General features: G+C 56.5%; 7 protein-coding genes across 7 annotated transcripts; 4 read left to right on the top strand and 3 right to left on the bottom strand.

Moving 5' to 3' along the window:
- Positions 1–1,411: 1,411 nt before the first annotated feature.
- B0H18DRAFT_644834 (uncharacterized protein) lies at positions 1,412–1,849 on the top strand. Its single transcript, XM_048038930.1, has 2 exons — positions 1,412–1,541; positions 1,598–1,849. The coding sequence occupies exons 1-2, from the start codon at positions 1,490–1,492 to the stop codon at positions 1,813–1,815; spliced, it is 270 nt and encodes an 89-aa protein (XP_047897855.1). The 5' UTR covers positions 1,412–1,489; the 3' UTR covers positions 1,816–1,849.
- B0H18DRAFT_983616 (major facilitator superfamily domain-containing protein) lies at positions 1,597–4,024 on the top strand. The gene is made up of 9 exons (XM_048044628.1): positions 1,597–1,795; positions 1,855–1,911; positions 1,968–2,398; positions 2,459–2,496; positions 2,561–2,604; positions 2,681–2,755; positions 2,818–3,013; positions 3,071–3,295; positions 3,360–4,024. Exons 3-9 carry the CDS (start codon positions 2,041–2,043, stop codon positions 3,537–3,539), a joined length of 1,116 nt encoding a protein of 371 aa, XP_047897856.1. The 5' UTR covers positions 1,597–1,795; positions 1,855–1,911; positions 1,968–2,040; the 3' UTR covers positions 3,540–4,024.
- Positions 4,025–4,997: 973 nt separating this feature from the next.
- On the bottom strand, positions 4,998–7,397 carry B0H18DRAFT_1083066 (uncharacterized protein; the record flags this gene model as incomplete). The annotated part of the gene is made up of 9 exons (XM_048031616.1): positions 4,998–5,270; positions 5,320–5,460; positions 5,514–5,584; positions 5,687–5,724; positions 5,784–5,841; positions 6,037–6,388; positions 6,441–6,526; positions 7,030–7,227; positions 7,340–7,397. 9 exons carry the CDS (start codon positions 7,395–7,397, stop codon positions 4,998–5,000), a joined length of 1,275 nt encoding a protein of 424 aa, XP_047897857.1.
- Positions 7,398–8,053: 656 nt separating this feature from the next.
- Positions 8,054–8,783, bottom strand: B0H18DRAFT_983627 (uncharacterized protein). The gene is made up of 6 exons (XM_048044629.1): positions 8,761–8,783; positions 8,679–8,683; positions 8,601–8,628; positions 8,327–8,448; positions 8,264–8,274; positions 8,054–8,205 (listed from the first exon to the last, which is right to left on the bottom strand). Exons 3-6 carry the CDS (start codon positions 8,606–8,608, stop codon positions 8,107–8,109), a joined length of 240 nt encoding a protein of 79 aa, XP_047897858.1. The 5' UTR covers positions 8,609–8,628; positions 8,679–8,683; positions 8,761–8,783; the 3' UTR covers positions 8,054–8,106.
- A 506-nt stretch (positions 8,784–9,289) lies between these two features.
- On the top strand, positions 9,290–11,274 carry B0H18DRAFT_983630 (uncharacterized protein). Its single transcript, XM_048044630.1, has 5 exons — positions 9,290–9,670; positions 9,938–10,043; positions 10,106–10,181; positions 10,237–10,482; positions 10,540–11,274. The coding sequence occupies exons 1-5, from the start codon at positions 9,319–9,321 to the stop codon at positions 10,996–10,998; spliced, it is 1,239 nt and encodes a 412-aa protein (XP_047897859.1). The 5' UTR covers positions 9,290–9,318; the 3' UTR covers positions 10,999–11,274.
- Positions 11,275–11,294: 20 nt separating this feature from the next.
- On the top strand, positions 11,295–15,803 carry B0H18DRAFT_644969 (rab-GTPase-TBC domain-containing protein). Its single transcript, XM_048038931.1, has 19 exons — positions 11,295–11,759; positions 11,831–11,995; positions 12,056–12,321; positions 12,371–12,417; positions 12,469–12,788; positions 12,837–12,868; positions 12,923–12,994; positions 13,047–13,184; positions 13,235–13,321; positions 13,380–13,384; positions 13,436–13,496; positions 13,557–14,016; positions 14,067–14,159; positions 14,211–14,348; positions 14,399–14,571; positions 14,622–14,835; positions 14,886–15,248; positions 15,300–15,363; positions 15,420–15,803. The coding sequence occupies exons 1-19, from the start codon at positions 11,592–11,594 to the stop codon at positions 15,443–15,445; spliced, it is 2,892 nt and encodes a 963-aa protein (XP_047897860.1). The 5' UTR covers positions 11,295–11,591; the 3' UTR covers positions 15,446–15,803.
- On the bottom strand, positions 15,228–17,134 carry B0H18DRAFT_983638 (WD40-repeat-containing domain protein). The gene is made up of 8 exons (XM_048044631.1): positions 16,861–17,134; positions 16,630–16,793; positions 16,450–16,576; positions 16,295–16,397; positions 16,173–16,238; positions 15,865–16,118; positions 15,791–15,810; positions 15,228–15,733 (listed from the first exon to the last, which is right to left on the bottom strand). The coding sequence occupies exons 1-8, from the start codon at positions 17,108–17,110 to the stop codon at positions 15,650–15,652; spliced, it is 1,068 nt and encodes a 355-aa protein (XP_047897861.1). The 5' UTR covers positions 17,111–17,134; the 3' UTR covers positions 15,228–15,649.
- Between the last annotated feature and the right edge of the window lie 82 nt (positions 17,135–17,216).

Here is a 17,216-nt window from a genome sequence, read left to right on the forward strand (position 1 = left end):
GCATGAGGGAGGTCACAACGGCGACGGGTTGTGCGGTGTCGCGCAGGAGGGCGCGGAGGTCGCGTCGGATGGCATCGACGGACTGTGTGGGCGTGGCGAGTGTTCTCTTGCAAAGAGCCGTGCGCAGGCAGGCAATGTGGTTCCGGAGAAGCATGCTACTCGTAATGGATTGCGCTGCATTCGCCTGTCGCGGTCACGTCACTGGTTGGCGGGTTTACGACACTGAGCCTCCTGGGTGTTCAACACGGGGACATCAGCCTGCTTGCCTACTCTTTCATGTTGGGAAGTGACAGACAGCGACAGAACGGCTTAGTGAAAGGAGCTGGCACTCGCCTGTGCAGAGGTCGCAGTTGGCGCGAATCTGGGGCAGCTCAGCGCGTCTCATCATGTGACGTGGATGAGTAGCCCGGTTTGGCATTTCAAAATGCTTATGCGCCTCACTGCCCGATCGATCTTGGGCGCACAGAAGCGGAGGACGGACGACCGAACGCACCAGCAAACTCGGTGACAAAGGACATGCATGCGGTGCGGTGCATAGGGGGCGCGGTATGGAACGCATCTAATGCCGTACAGAATGCTCATCTCCTGCCAGATATACTCGGGCCGGTGCAGTGCCGTGCGGGAGTACGAGATCTTTTCATTTCGGACGGAATTAGAAATCAGGACGACCAACAGGCATGATCTCTCCACGGATGATCATGGCGTCCCGTCGCGGCTGACGAAGCGCAGATCCAGTGACTGAACGCGTTGGACGATGGCGTGCCCCGCAGGCCACTGCAGACGGCCGTTAGGGGTCGAGGGAGCGGCATGATGGAATGGGGCGAGACGCGCGCCCCGGACTCGGACAAGCTAAGACGATGCTAACAGCCCGAGGTGGGAGCAGAAAGCGATCGTCGAGCGGGATGGTGGGCGCTGAGAAGCAGCGGTCGGACAGGCTGCCAGCGAACGGGCGTGGGCGTGATCGCCGGCCCGGCGGGAGGAGGCTGAGGGAAGCACAGTCCGCCCGCCCCTTCGCGCGATCGAATCATACCTGCAGGCCATGTCATATATAACTGGCCCCCGCACGCGCCGCCGAAGGCCCCATCGGCTGCCATCCCCTCGCACCGTCCACCACACCTCCACCCACGCCTGCGACCGCCATGGCCCTCTCTGGCACGCCTGCAGACCGCGATCCCGCCTCTCGTGCCCCCGACGACGAGGTCACCCTGTCCGGCGAGCACCTCGTCGTCCGCAGCCTCGAGGATGTCCGCGAGCCCGTTGACCCCCGCCTCTCTCCCGACGACAGGCCCGACAACGAGCGCCTCGACGAGAGCTACGCCCACCAGGTCGACGACTACATCCACCACCGCGATCACCACCTCCACAAGACCGCGACGACGGAGAAGGAGAAGGGCAAGTCGGACGCGGCCCTCCAGGATGGTCGGGCGAAGAGCCGCTCTATGTCGAGTTTGAGAAGGGCGACAAGCGTGATCCGGCCAACTTTTCGCCCATGCGCAAGCGCGCCATCCTTCTGACAGGCTGTTTGTTTGCGGTACTGGTCGGTGCGTGTGCTCCATCCATCCCTATTCGCACGTGCGGTCTGACCTTCGTATCCTAGCCTCGTCTTCTTCTGCCTTTGCGCTCGGTTTCGCATCCATGGAGCGCGACCTGAATTGTACGCACTTCCAAGCAACCCTCGGCATCTCGCTATACGCCCTCGGTTTTGGCATCGTCCCCCTCGTCACGGCATCCTTCAGCGAAGAGTTCGGCCGGCAACCGCTGTATCTCTGGAGCGGTGTCGGCTTCCTACTCTTCACTATCGCCACTGCAGTGTGAGCGCTCCCACGTCCTCGCTGTGATTGCTGAGACGCTGACCAGTTCGCAGAGGGAAGAACATTCAGACGGTCCTCGTCGCACGATTCTTCGCAGGTGCCTTCGGCTCTACGGGTTCAACCATGGTTGGGGGCACCGTCGCGGATATCTTCGCACCTCATGAGTGCGTCTTCCCGTTTCGCCGCCATGCGCGCTTGCTAACCGGATGCCTGTAGACGAGGGTCAGCGATGGCCTCATTCGCCGCGGCCGCCATCGGCGCTACAGGCGTCGGCTCCTTGATGTCCGGCTGGATCGAGCAGAACAGGCACCTGGATGGCGCTGGATTCAGTGGATTCACGCTATGTATGGTAGTACCCTCCTTCCGTCCGTGGAGCGTGTGCTTAAGCTCTTCTCGTTGCAGCATCGCCGGCATATTCGTGCTCTGCGTGCAGGTGTTCATGACGGAGACGCGCACGTCGGTGCTGCTGGTGCGCCTGGCGAAGAAGATCCGGAAGGAGACGGGGAACCCGCGCTACCGCGCACGCGTCGAGGACGAGAGCGCGAGCCTGAGCACGCTCATCTACGTGTCGTGCACGCGGCCGGTCTGTGAGTGGTCTTCCGCGGGGTGTGTGTGCGAGGGACGCTGACGGGCGCGCTGCCTTATAGACCTGCTCCTGACGGAGCCCGTGATCATGAGCTTCACGGTGAGTGCCCGACGCGGCTTCGCGCATCTGGCTTCGCCGGCGGGTGACTGACTTGTCTGTGCAGCTGTGGGTGGGCTTTGCGTGGGGCATCCTCTACGTCATGATCGAGTACGTCCCTCCCTGCGTTCGATCGCAGCTTCGACGCTTCGAATGAGCGCCCGGCTGACGCGGTGTTGGCTTGCAGGTCGATTGGCCCGGTGTTCCAGACGCTGCATGGGTTCGGTCCTGGCCAGGTAGGATCCGCCTACATCAGCATAACGTGCGTCGTCCCGCCTCCACTGCGCTGTGTGCTGCGAGGCTGAACCGCTGTGTGCGATGTAGGATTGGCGCGCTGCTCGGACTGGCCACGAACACGATCCAGGAGAGGCTGTATGCGAAGAACGTGGCGACGCGGGGCCCGGAGGCGCGGCTGTACGCACCCATGGTCGCCGCGATCCTCTTCCCCGCGGGCATGTTCATCTACGCGTGGTGCACGTACGCGCGCGTGAACTGGATCGCGCTCGCGATCGGCATCGTCGTACGTCCCCCTCCTTCGCCCCCGCTTCCCAGTTAAGCTGACCTTAGACTCGTGCAGCTGATCATGTGGGCGCTGTTCATCATCTACCTCGCGGTGTTCACGTACCTCGCGGACTGCTACGGGCCCTGGGCGTCCTCCGCGCTCGCGGGCCAGAGCCTCTTCCGGAACCTGATGGGCATGGCGTTCCCCATGTTCACCACGCAGATGTTCAGCAGGCTCACGTACCACTGGGCGAACACGATCTTCGCCCTCATCGCCGTCGCCATGATCCCCATCCCGTTCGTGAGTCGTCCGTTCCGCGACTGTGCGTGCGGCTCTGTGCTGATGCGGCGGTTGGGTGGCGTAGATCTTGTTCTATAGGGGACCGGCGATCCGGCGGAGGGGACGGTTCTCGGGACAGGCGATGCGGCTGCAGCAGCGGAAGGAGGAGGAGACGAAGCTCGGGAACGAGGAGATAGGGAAGGAGCTGAGCGAGAAGGAGGAGGAGAGGGAGAAGGAGATGGAAAAGGCGAAGCAGGAAGTGTGAACGCCCGACGCTCGGCCGCGGCGTGTTATCGCGTCCGCCTTCCCTCCGGCCTGGAGATGACGCGCCCTCGTCGTCGTGTGCGCGTCCATGACGAGCCCATCCGCGGCCCCTCCGCAGAGACCGGTCCGGCTAACTTATTCGCCCTTTCCGTCTCTCCGTCTCCGCCCCGCAGTAGTACATCCTGGTTCAAGTTCCCCCCTCGCATCATATCGCACTGCACTCTGCCCCACCCCGCACGCTCGGTCCATTCGATAGACGGTTGCATTCAAATCTCTTACTTACTAGTACATGTAGCAGGACTCGAGAGACCTCACCATCCATCCCCATAGACGACACTGGGACTCGGCGTCGCTGGTTCCCATGGACACGCATCTAATCACAGTTGTATCCATACGGTCACGGTAGTCATGTCCGCCCACGCTTTTAATGCATCGTTTCTCAATTCGACTTGCGCCGAGGCTTTCGGCTGCACTTACATACTTACAGTACGTTTGTACGCGTGTGGAGTCGATCCGAGTCTGAAGTTGACTCATTTGAGTGCCATCTCGCTAGTACTCATCCATGAAGCTTTGAAGTTGTGCGGTGACGGGGTACGACATCCATGTACTACGAGACCATCCGAGCGGCCCGGGGTCGGATGGGTGACGTATGGCAGGAAAGTGACCCCAAGAATATTGCCATGCCTCATCAAATTGGACACGACCGGGACATGTAACTTGCCACTGGCAGCCGGTGGCCATGGATGCTACTTGGTCTCACCATGACCGTGACGGTGCACCAGCATCAAATTCGATATCCCACTCTGCTCGGAGATGCGCCTTCCGTTGCGGACACAGATCCGCGGGCGAGCGAGCGGGTAAACATGGGTGCTAATAGGAGGATCTGATCGATCATGGACCCCAAGGCGACTCGCGAGGAAAGGATTATCCCAGGCACAGTATTGCCAAAGGAGCAAGTAGCAGCAATGTTACCGGAGGCGTGGTGCGACGAGCCCACTGAACACGTGTAAGGTCCATCAGATTGAACGCATTGACTGGGATTGCACAGACAGGAAGACAACATGAGTAGTTCAATTGGTTCTCAATCTTAAGTTAAGTTACGGTGAGACGAACCTTAGAGGCATGGGTTGGAGCTGTCTCCTGTCTTCGTCTCTTGCGGCCGGACTCTCTGCATCCCAGGCTTCCGGGATTCGAACAACAGCGGGTCCATTGCGATCTCGCTTCGTGACTGAGAATAGAGCTTGCAAAGAACTTGAATGTCTTTCGACGTTAACTGTATGTCAAGTCCGTCGATGCGGGGTATGTACAAAGCAAGACAGCGATTAGCATGTTCCATATATCTATGCAGCAGTCACCTAAGCCATATACAAACGCCATACTTGTCCTCCGGTCTTCGTAGGCTGCCCTTCGGCCCACCTACGCCCTCAGAGGGCACTCGTCGCACACATTCCAGTGCGGCTCACTCCTCAGTCGACGCCTCGTGTGTAACCTCCGTATGTGCGGACGCCATCATCGCCATCATCTGGAAGTTGAAGCTCATGTGCTTCGTCTCCTCGCCGCCCCTCATCTCCTGAGCGTACCGCCCCCAATTGACCCACCACTCCTCCGCCTCGTCCGACGCGACGTAGCCGAAGACCCATGCCATCTCCTCGAAGTTCTCCTTCGTCATCCCCTCGTCCCACTCGTCTGCGCTGCTCTTGCGCATGTCGCATCCCGCGCGTCTCGCGCGGGCCTGGCGGCGTCGCGACCATGCGCGCGTTCTTGATGTCCGACGACTTCACGATCGCGCAGCGCTCCTCGCGGAGCTCTTGGTACGCGGAGAGGAAGGACGGCACCTGTTCCCAGGAGGCGAGCCGCGCGAAGAGCGTGCCGAAAAGCACGGCGTCCTCGAGCGCGATGCTCACGGAGTGCGTGCCTCCGGGCTGTGCCAGCAGAAGGGTCAGCGTATATCGAGGAGCATGCATTGGACACTGACCTGCCATGGATGTGCCGACTCGCCTATGAGCACGATCCTGCTCGTGTCGTCAAACCAGCGCTCGATACCCTCTGGCCGCTTGAGTGACGATGGACGACTCAACGGCGCTGACGAGACAGAGCCCGAGTCCGAAAAGTCGTCTTCGTATTCCGGCCTTCGCATCAACCGCGTACGTATGAGGTGTGGTGCGAAGCTCAGGAGCTTCTGCACTCTGTTCGGATGTGAGAGGTTAAGTGATACGTATGAGGCTTATCTCGCTCAGCCACTTACATTGGTGCGTGGCTCGAAAAGTCAAGGCTGTTGACAGGTACGAGGTCCTCCCATGTCTCTTCACCGGCGGGAGGATTCACATCACCTTCCCAAGAGTAAATGTGGAGACCGAAGTCCTTGTGGCCCCTCTAGGTCGGACGCATGAGACACATGCCCACATTTCAGCCATGGGGTACTCACCACAGGATGTCCTGGGATCGCTCTGATGGTCAGCGATGGTCCGCGATGTGCATGCTGAAGATGATTGGCGTACCACATATGCTACGATTATTGCCCATCCATATCGGCCAATCAGGCGACTCTAGCCACTGCCGCATCTCCGGATCTTCCCTCATCTTCTCGCCCGGTATCGTAGTGGTGTACACCGTCAGGTAGCTCGGCTCCACGATGTCTTCCCGCCCGAGGACGGTCTTGCGGACGATGCTCCGCGGGCCATCTGCGCCAATCAAGAAGTCCGCGGTGATGACCTCGCCTGTTGAGAGCGATACGCTCGGGTTGGGTACCTTGTCCGAGCCTTGATGGACGGCGACAACTTCGGTTTCGAAGTCGACGCGCACGCCGACGGACGTCGCGAGCTCGTAGAGCAGTCTATGGAGGTCTTCATGCTAATGAAAAATATGAGCGTCCGTATCATTTTGAGGGGGCGAACATACGTACGTGCATGACCAGGAAGTCGCCGCCAAGTTCCCTCATGACGTCGGCCTTCCAGTGGAGGAACCCGACATATTTGCCATCATCGTCCACTGCGCGGAAGACTCAAAGTCAGCATTTGGCCATGGCCGCCAACCCGGCAAGCGGGTTACGTGCAGGCGAACACACGTAATAGAACGGGAACTTGATTTCTGCCGGGAGCGTTCTGGGTTGGGGAAGCGGGTTCAGAGGAAGCCTCCCTCGCACGACGGCGTTGATGTCCCAGCAAGTCGCCAGCCCGACAGTCCCGCTGCACCTGAGCTGTGCTCCGAGACTGTCGGAACGCTCTCGACGACGCGAGACGTGTGCTGGAAACTGGTTGGGAACACCCCGCGGCTATTGCGGACCGTGTCTGCCGTCCCAAACGCCGTCACGCACCCGCGGGGGCGGGCCGTAGTGTCGGCAGGCACCGCGACGATCGGGCGAACAGGCGGAGGCAGATCGCGACGCAGATCGCGCGCACATGGTTCCTGGCGCCACCAGGGACTCGCCTCGCGTGCCACAGGATCCGCAAGGGTCCCCGCGTAACTGTGGGAGGACGACGAAAAGAACTCACAGTGACGGAGGGGCGTCCCAGCGCAGGGGATGCCGATGCGTAGCAGCTCTTCGCGGGGCACCCATTGCGCGAGCAGCTTGCTCACGTTGGGGGGCACCCGTATCCCGCCTGCGGGAACGCCAAGTCCACGCTTCTCGATGACGCGCACGCGGTGCCCAGCTTCTGCGAGCGCGAACGCGACTGTAAGACCAGCAAGCCCTGTGCAGGCAATGCTCAGCTACGGAGTCGAGGATTGAGGAGGGAGAGAAGACCATCCGAGTGCGTCTGGATGATCACTGATCGACGGAATAATCTGCCAATCATCACTCACCACCGCCGACGACAAGAAATTCTACGTCCAGCAGAGCACTACTGTCGGAGGAAGACATGGGTTGGAGGTAGCTCGCGACGCGCGGGGCGGACTGCAATATATATTTGTCCCCGTTTCAGTTTATGGCCACGAGTCGGCAAAACGCTACCGGCGATTGCCATTGCCTTTTGTTTCTGGCAACGTACAAGAACGTGGTGTGGATAAATATCACGGTTTCTCAAGTTTCTAGACCCGGCGGCAAAGAAGCTTGTGCATCCGGATAACGTCCCCGTAGAAGCTTCCCCTCCCGAACACAGTCGGCTAAAGTCGCCCAAATGGGCAGGTGTCGTGTTCAGGATTGGTTAGCCTTGAAGCTTGAGGCTTGAGGTCTCGCGGCAATAATGTGCGCACGTAGGCGCAATACTTGGTCGCCAAGGTGACATATGTAATGCCAATGGTACTATGGTCACCAATCGCGGTGTTCTCGCTGTTGGCAGCATTCGCGGCACAGATTCGAAGGATGGTATTGGGCGCCGACCCCTTTGACTCGTTTGGTCGTCAGCTCGCGGTCGTCTTGGGAGAATCGCGCTGGATGAATCTTGTGGTTAGAAGTACAGGATGAGGTGAAACCATACATGAGACGTAACAACTAATTTTTCGTGGCTAGACACCGAGAAAAGTGCGCATAGGCGGAGCGTGTCGGTCTTGGTGTGTCTGGGGCGTTCCCATAGGATTTTACCATATCGAGGAATGTCGAGGGCCAGCGAGACGGAGATTTACGGCAGAGGTCAGCTGGCAGAGGATGCCGATCGCTCGACGAGAAGGCAAGGGTCCGACGACCTCCGCCTGTGCCCGCTTTTTTCGGGTCCATAGCAATATGGAACTGACTGAAACATAGGAGTGTCATAAATCTCAAACGGTCCAACTGCATCTCGAGGATCGCACCAGATCGCACCCTTGAATGTCAGTGGAAGTCGCGGGGTCGCGAGGGGCATGAATGGGACGTACCGTCTCTTCGCCTGCTCCGTCTCAAACAATATGACCAAGCCGGGTTCTCTGCGGTTCTTGAGCCAGGGTCAGTGGGTACGCTGGAGATTGCCGTTGAACGCCGTGACGCCTTTTGGTATAGTCTGTCATCAACGCGTCAACGATGGTCCATTCAACGGGCCACTTCGTAATACGGACAAACGCGCTACACCACAATGCAGGTTAGTCTAAGTCAGTACGCATTCGTGAAGGTGCTCCGAGTCTGAGGGCAAGACTTGCGGGTGAGAACACGTACCTACACATGTTCTTGTACGCGGCACTGTCTGGATTGTCAGCGTACGCTTGGGTTCAACGTCAACGGGCAATAACTCACTGGCACTAGCCTTTCATGGCTGAGCGTTAGTACAAATCTCAAGAAGCCGGCTTCGTACCAACACGCTTTTGATGACACTAACCGAATCGTGTCTGTTGAGGGTGGTAAAGAGCATGCCGGACTTCGTGGTGAGCCAAGTAATACGGCAGCCTCGTCTGTACTTCCCTTTGACTTTCCTGTCTTGCCATCTGCTGCATCACGGAAATGCACTGTCTACAGAGATTGTACGCTCGGAGTGACAAGGGATGGATCAAAAACAAATACTGTGGTGGGATATTTGACCTCAACGAGCATTGCAGACGAAGAGCTGAAGACGATGAGATGATGCAAGGACATGTGAGTGGTACAGATTCAGAAGTGGCGTTGTGGCGACAGGCAGCTATCCACTTCGACTGGAGTCCAAACTCGCCAGATCCGTTGTCGTTGGCAGGCCGTGGGTGGGCCAGAGGCGGTCGCAAGCTGTGAAGCGGGGCCGACGACGGATATGTTCCTCCGGGTGGTGATGCTGCATGCAGCGGATCATCGAACGACGCCCGGATAGCGGTTGCGGCTGTCGTCACGTGAGGCGCCCGTTTTGTCGAGAGGGAGGGCGACTGGAAGCGTGCCGTTGTGTGCTGTCGACCTCCACCTCGTCCCCCTAATGCCCGTTATGCCTTTCTCATTTAGCTTTACGCTCGCAGTTCCTGGTCTCACCAACCCGTTTTCCAACCCTCCAGAGCCCGAACCTCTGCCGCCACAGCCAAGATTAGCCAGCCTTGACGCCGGAAGCAACAAGCAGGGATATAGAGATATAACTCCTGTCAATCGCCGTGCGCCTTCTCCATCTCTACAGCCTCCACTGTCCCGCAAGAGAGGATGGGTGCCATCGGCTCCTGAATACAGTTCCCCTATCGCGAGTCCGACGTCTACCAGTGGTTACCTTGACACGCCTGCGAAGTATAGGGAGATGGCGTCCGCCTACAGTGAAGACGGGGTGGAGGAGATGGTCGCAGGTGAGTGTGTGATCCGTCCTGTATGCGTGCGCATCCACGATTCCAGCGGGAATACATGCCGGGTCTGATATGCGGGCGCGTGCAGTCCTCGACGTCGGGCATGCGGCCTGCACGTGTCCGCGTGTAGGCATTCATGAGGGGCGGGCTCCTACCTCTCATCCATGAAATCCTGCCCGCATACACGCATCCCAACGTCTCTTAAAATGCTCGCCGTAGTCATTGTGCCATCTCCCATGTCCAACACACTTACTTTTCATGTATCGATAGACTTGCCTCCGCCCAAGCGCCGGCGCACGCTTGCTGGTTCCATCGTCTCAACTGCGTTGAGTGCAGCCCTCATAGGGACTGCCGTAGGCCTTACCGTGTATCGCCTGTGAGTCTTCTGAAGATATTGTTAGGTGTGAAAATGTCGGTCTGACGTCTTCGAACTCATAGTTGGAGAGATCGGGGCAAGGCACCCGAATCACTCCTTCCTCCTCCATACGAACAAGGTGAATGGCTACCACCAAAGGTACGTCAAAAAGTATGTGAGCCGAATCCATCGTTAGTGCTGACTGCACTCTCAGCCCAATCAGTTCCATGCTTCTCCTGTACCGGTCACTCAAGTCACCCCTCCTACACCCCGCTCCTCCCGAAAGAGTCGTCATGTTGCTGGCCGACGGACACATCGGCATCGCAAAGTCGGCCCTAGAGCAGGTCCCAGCTCTATCTCTTCTCACACTTCGACTGCTGCGCGTGCGCCCATTCCTCCGGAGTTCAACTTCGGCGCACCAGCACCTGTTGAGCCTGAAGAAGGCGAAGCGGACGACCAGGTACGGCTTTCCGTCGTTGAATGTATTGTGGCAAGACATTTAAACTCTCTATTTCAGATGTCTTGGATGGGAGGCCGACTTGCAGCCCTCATTGCGGAGGGTCAGCGTGCTCTTGGCAAGGAAGTCGTCGTCATGAGCGAGGCACAAGAAGACGAAGAAGATGACGGTGGCGACGGATGGATCGAAGAAGACGACGGTCACAGTGTCGCCTCTTCTACACGGACAAGCAGGCGCAGATGGAATGCCAGTCCCCCGCCCTACTCGACCTCTCGTCGCGGCTCCCCGTTCCCTAGCGCCTCACCCCGACGCACTACATTCGACCTCGCTCCCTCATACAACGGCTCTTCAAGCATGTCCATTCAAAGCTCGCCGCGCCGTCATGGTCGTGACGTGTCGGCGGAGCCAGACGCTTTTGCCAGCCGCAGTTTCATCGAGGACGAGTCGCAGTGGCAGACCCCCGAGCTTAGGGAAGCCATGGAGCGTGCGCGTCAGCTTCGCAGGCAAGACTATCCTTGACACACTCCGACTGCTTCAGAGTTGCAGCCCGCACGACTAGACATGACCGAAATGTTAACCTTTAACGCTCTGTATTATTATTGTACCTAACGCATTGCATTCTCGCAGCTTTACTTCGAACCTGAAACTGTTATCTATCATTGTAGCACCCCGCATAGCATTCCCCTTCTACTTCGCACATATTGGGCTCTCGTCGTTCCAATTGTCACTTGAACTTCATTGTGTACTGCCTGTTCTGCAAAGTTTGAATAGAAATATAGTCATTCGGAAGACAGCTGAGCGCGTGTGACACGAACTGTGAGTCTCGAGAGTGCGGGCCAGGTGCGGGCTTTCGCTGCTGACTGATCATCGCGTTTGAGAAACAGCTGGTCTGTACGGTGTACCGAAGGCCGTGACCGTGTCGAACGCCGCCGCGGCGCGCTCGTATAGCCCCAGATAGCCGCTGGACGTCCACTGCCTACCCCGTCCTCACCGATTTCGTCAACGCTATCAACCGTTCTCTGGGTCCTATCCACGTCAGTGTGATCCTTAAGACGAGCTGCAGAGGGGCAGACGTCTAGGTGCTGCCGGCTTGAGCCGCGGAGTCACCCACCATGTCGACCATATCTACTCAGCTGCGCAACTTCAAGGAGCCGACGAAGGACCAGCAGACGCAGCTGTTCTTCGCGCTTCCACCGGACAAGCCGCTGGGCGAGAAGGATGTAGAGTTGGAGAAGATGGAGTGCCAGGCGTCGCTCGTCCTGTCGGGCGAGGAGGTGTTCGTGAGTGGTACTCGCTTTGGCCGGCGCGCTCTCTCATCCCGATTCACTTTGGCGCGGCGTTGTGACACTAGGCGGGGAAACTGCATCTGCTGCCGCCATACTTGGCCTTCTGCTCGTCGGACCGCAAGAGCGCGCGGTTCACGATCCCGCTAGGTACCATTCGCAGGGTCGAGAGGCTTAATGCTCGTGCCGGGGTGTACGCCTTGAGCTTGTCATTGTATCATGGCATGAAATTCGTACGTATCTTCCATGTACAAAGCTGGGACCCATGTGCTGAAGGGGACGTGGTCTTCCAGGTGATCCACATTACATCATTACGACCTACCGCCGATCTCTTCTGCTCCTTGCTCCGTGACGCGCTCAAAGTCGAGTTGCAGCGGGGCCGCATGAAGACGGTGAAGCCGTTTGTGAAGGTATGCTACTCAGAGGTGCTCGTGGCATCCGCAGAGAGCGAGGAGAAGGAGGCAGAAGCGGCGAAGACGGACGACAACTCCTCTATTAACGATTCGGCGTATCTTGGAGGGTTAGGCTTGAAGTTCAAGTTCCCCGGTGACCCAAAGAAGTGAGTTTTCTGTTAAAGCTTGTCAAGACACTCGCTTAGCGCGATATAGACTGCGCGAGGCTTCCAAAACCAAGCTGTGGACAACCTACCTGAAGTGTGAGTGGACACAATTATGACAAGTCGCTCGTGCCAATACTCCACCTCCAGCCCATGGTCGGAATCTGACCCTCTTCCGTTATGCCCAATGTACACGCCTCGTACAGGTCGGCTTACCCAACAGGTTAAGAGGAGAGATGTGGGAGACACTCGTAGGCTCCTTGTACCTCCGATACGAGAATCCGGGGTATTACGAACAGATTCTCAAAGAGAACGAGGGGAGGACAAATACTGCGACGGAGGAGATCGAGAAAGACTTGCACCGAAGTCTTCCTGAGTACTCAGCGTACCAGTCCGAGGAGGGTATTTCGTCTCTACGAAGAGTGCTACAAGCCTACTCCTTCAGGAACCCAGAGACTGGATACTGCCAGGTAACTCAAATAGTCGCGTTTCGTCTTCTAGATACTCATTGTCAACAGGCCATGAACATCCTCGCTGCAGCGATCTTGATGTAAGTCCGCCAAAACGCGTGTATGAGAAACTCACAGCGAACACAGTGGGGCAGTTACATGTCGGAGGAGCAAGCGTTTTGGCTACTAGAGGTTATTTGCGACCGTCTTCTGCCGGGTTACTACAGGTCTGTCAGCGGATGGTCCCCACGCTCGACCTGCTGCTTATGCAATTCCCAGCCCATCCATGCATGGCACCTTGCTTGACCAACGGGTGTTTGAAGCGCTTGTCCACCGATGCCTTCCAATTCTGTACGACCACTTCCAACAAGTCGATGTACAGCTCTCGGTTGCGTCTTTGCCGTGGTTCCTCAGTTTGTAAGACAATGTCCATGCAGTAGAGAACTCATACATTTAACAACATCCAGGTTCATCAACAGCATGCCCATGGTCTTCGCCTTCCGGATCATTGACTGCTTCTTCTGCATGGGCCCGAAAGTGCTGTTCCAAGTGGGGTATGTACCATGTCCTTTCGTGAATTCTGTGAATCGCTGATCACGACTGCTAATTCAGACTTGGTCAGTTGCATCTCACAGTAGCTCCTGCAGCGTATTGATACTGCAGATCAGCGATATTGAAGATCAACGGAGAAGAGCTATTGCAGATCCAGGATGACGGTGGTTTCATCCAGTGAGTTACGACCGGATGGCAAGCATCGTCATTCGTGGCGAGATCTAATTTTTCGCGCAGACTGATGCGCGAATACTTTTCGAAGCTCGGCGAATCAGCGCATCCTGAGTCGTCTGACCCTCGTGCTCGCGCCATCACGAGGTTCCAGGAGCTCCTGCTCGTGTCATTCCGAGAGTTCGCGGTGATTACTGACGACACTATCGTCGCGGAACGACGAAGGTATCGATCAGAAATCGTGAACAGCATCGAGTCGTTCTCCAAACGCTCCGCGGTCCGGAACCTCAAGACGCTGGCTCGCTTCACGAAGGAGCAGGCGGGATTGATCTACGATGCTCTCTTCAAGGCCATCTGTGTGATCCCTCCACCGGCAACGGTTTTCCCTACTCCAGCGCTCTTGACAACAAAGGATGGCTCCGAAGAACGGCCTGAGACACGCATCGGTCTTCGGACATTCAAGGTGTTCCTCAGTGAGATCTGTACGTGGGCCAGAGATGAAAGGGTTGTCACGAATGGCGTGTCGGTACGTGATGGACAGTCGCGTTGTGTGTCCTAGACCTGACCCGTCCACAGTCAAGAATAGAGCGCGACGTCGCAGACCATGAGCTCATCGACCGCTTATTCTTCTTCTGGGACACATCCTACCGAGGCGCACTCTCCTTCCAGGTGAGCTCTCCGACATGGGTTTCGCCTGCATCGTTTTGATTGTCAGCGTAGGACCTCGTCAATGGCTTGGACGGTGTCATGTTCAACGATCTCATGGAAAACATCGAGTGGTTCTTCAATCTGCATGACAAGAACAAGGATGGGTACTTGACCAAAGACGAAGTGCTGACGCTGTCCGAGTCTCTCCTAGTAAGTATGACCTTCTCGTTGACTCTTGTCCGCTCATCGGCCTTTCGCAGTTCATCTTCCGGTTTGAAGTTGGCGATGCATACTTAGGAGCCGTCAGCCGCTTTATGTCGAATGCCTTCGAGTACGGCGACGCTCTCCTCCCCCGACAGGATGGTGCGGAACCCAACAATGACTCGCCTCCACCACAAATAGAGTCCAATCAGCCCTACATGAACCTGGCGACGTCAGTTTTGTTGTCTGCCCATCGTGACGATGTACTAACGCTTGGTGTAGATTCCGTATGGTGGTTCTCGCGGACGAGATTCTAGAGTCGTTCTTCGAGACCGACTTTGACTCCACCTTCAGGCTTGAGCCTGTTCCATTGGACTTGCCATCATCAAATCCTTCAGTGCTCGGGTCTCTCTGGTCCAACATCGCATCAGATGACAACCGCAAGTTCTTCAACATCGTCACCGACCAGATCGGTCGGACGATCGGCAAGCACCAGGTTGGTCGTGTCATGCTATCTCATGTCAGTCAAAGACTAATGGCCCACAGGTGTATCATCGCCCGGCCATCGGCAAGATCACCTCGCTGGAGGAGCCGAAGGCTCGTGAATCCCTCCTTACCCCGACGATGCGTCACTCAACATCTCAAACGAGTCTCAATAACGGGGCTTCGGATTCGGATCTTGCCACGCCCTCTGTCTCTACTTCGTCCTCCCTCCTTACCGTGGATACTCCTACGCCCAAATCGAAGCTGACGTCTGCTGAGTACTCACCCATGCCGAGTATGTTGCAGGCTGCCGCGAACGCAGCGGCGTACATGGAGCGTACGCCGTTCGCCATCGACGATGCGAAGGACGACGAAGAGGACACGGATGATGAAAGCGGAGTGGAGGATGACGGTGTCATGGATGAAGTGAGTCGCCTAGACTTATGTACAGTGATGGAGTGCTCAATTGTGCATTAGGTCGATGCTTTCCTTGAGGAGCATGATACAGGCCTTACCGATGCTGACAGAGAGCTAGCTAAAGGTCCGTATCACTTGGGCTGCCCATGAGTTCAGATCTAATACCCACCCTCTTGCTAGATCTCATCAACGCAGAACCAGTATGATAGGCTGTCCGCTGTCCCCGGACTCGTCTCGAACATCGTCTTGTCGCTTTTCCACATGCTATATAGCTTTACAGGTTGTAACAGTATCTACAGGCGTTCATAACAGACATCAATGCATATTACACTATTGTTATACAATCCACAAAGCACGGGGAGCGACTAACTTCACAGAGCGCAATATAGCTCGATCGAAATGGTGGACGTTTAGGTCCTGCGGTCAGTCCAGATCCGGACGGTGAGGTCGGATTCCATAGATGCTGATGCAATCATGTTCTGCTGAGGGTGAGTCTGCGGGACCGCACGTTAGTGATACATACGTGGTAAACAAGGTTGTCAAGGGCTCACAGCAACGGCGACCACGACATCTATGGGCAACTGGTCATCAGTAGCTGCTGTGCGTTTATTTCCACGAAACTAACCTGTATGCCCTTCGAGCACCTGGACGACCTCCCGGCTTTGTAGGTCCCAGAGATAGGCTTTGTTGTCTTCGCTGCCAGAGACGATCCACTTGCCGCCGGTTACGCTGAAGCACGCCGCAATGCAGTATTTTTCGTTTTTGTGTCCCATATACGTCTTAAGACAACGTGACGTCTGGTAGTCCCATAGGCGAATAGCGCTGTCATGCGCAGTCGATAGGATGTATTTTGAATTCGGTGAAAATTGTACGTGCTGACTGTAGAAGCGTTCAACAGGGATATTGTCAGTCAAGCATAAATGAAGACTTTACCATATTGCGTCATGTCCTTCGGCGAGGGTCTTGAGACATTGACCGGTATCGGCGTCCCAGATTCGGCTACGAAACTCTATGGTCAAACACTCATACAAGAACGATTGCCTGTTCAAGCTCACATCAAGCCGTCCAAAGCGCATGATACGATGTGACTTGCGTCTCTGCTGAAGTGTACAGCAGTCACATAGTCTAAGTGTGCATGTATAGTTTTGACGCATTTTCCTGTAGATAATGTTCGCCTTAGCGATACCTACAGAGGAGAGTGCCAGCATACCTTTCGGCATGGTCCAAATTCTCACGTCGCCTTCGCAGCCTCCGGAAACAAGCAACGTTGACGACGTGTTATAGTTCACACAGAAGACGAAACTAGAGTGCCCTCTCAAGGTCCTCGTTGTCAACCCCTGTGAGCATGACTTGAGTATGAGACGTTGACCAACGAATTACGTCCACGCACAGAATCAACGTCCCAAATGCGGATTGTTTGGTCGTCGGAAGCAGAGGCAAGGTATACGCTATCAGCGGACCATGATATGTCAGAAAGGCCTTTTGTATGGCCATTTAGATTCCGGATGAGTTCTCCAGTGAAGGGTGACCAGATCTTCACCGCTTTATCGTTGCCTGCAACATAAGTTTGACTCAGCACGGTCCCAGATGGTCTCAATCAGTTATAATTGGAGAAACCTACTGCAAGATGCTAGGAATGTCCCGTCAGGGCTAAACTTAACGGCAGAGATTGACGATGTATGTCCCCGCATAGTGTGGCGCAGCTCATAATGCGGACGTTCGCGAGCGCTGCCAGCTGCGGGCGCAGACGGAGGGGGGGCTGGTGGCGGGGCCGGGTCCTGCCTTTCAGGCACTTGGGGGTCATCTTCGGTAGTTTGCGATGCAGCATCGTCGTCCGTGGACGACTCATCCAGTCCTTTTAGGGGATCCATTGATGAGAGCACGTGGGAGGTGGTAGCACTCCGGAAAAGGCTACGCCTTCTGAACTTAACAGATACAAACAAACAGCAACCCGTTTGGGTAGTAGCGACCAGGTAA

Source organism: Fomitopsis serialis, assembly GCF_022376445.1.
Source record: "Fomitopsis serialis strain Sig1Antser10 chromosome Unknown B0H18scaffold_8, whole genome shotgun sequence".
Taxonomy (NCBI): Eukaryota; Fungi; Basidiomycota; class Agaricomycetes; order Polyporales; family Fomitopsidaceae; genus Fomitopsis; species Fomitopsis serialis.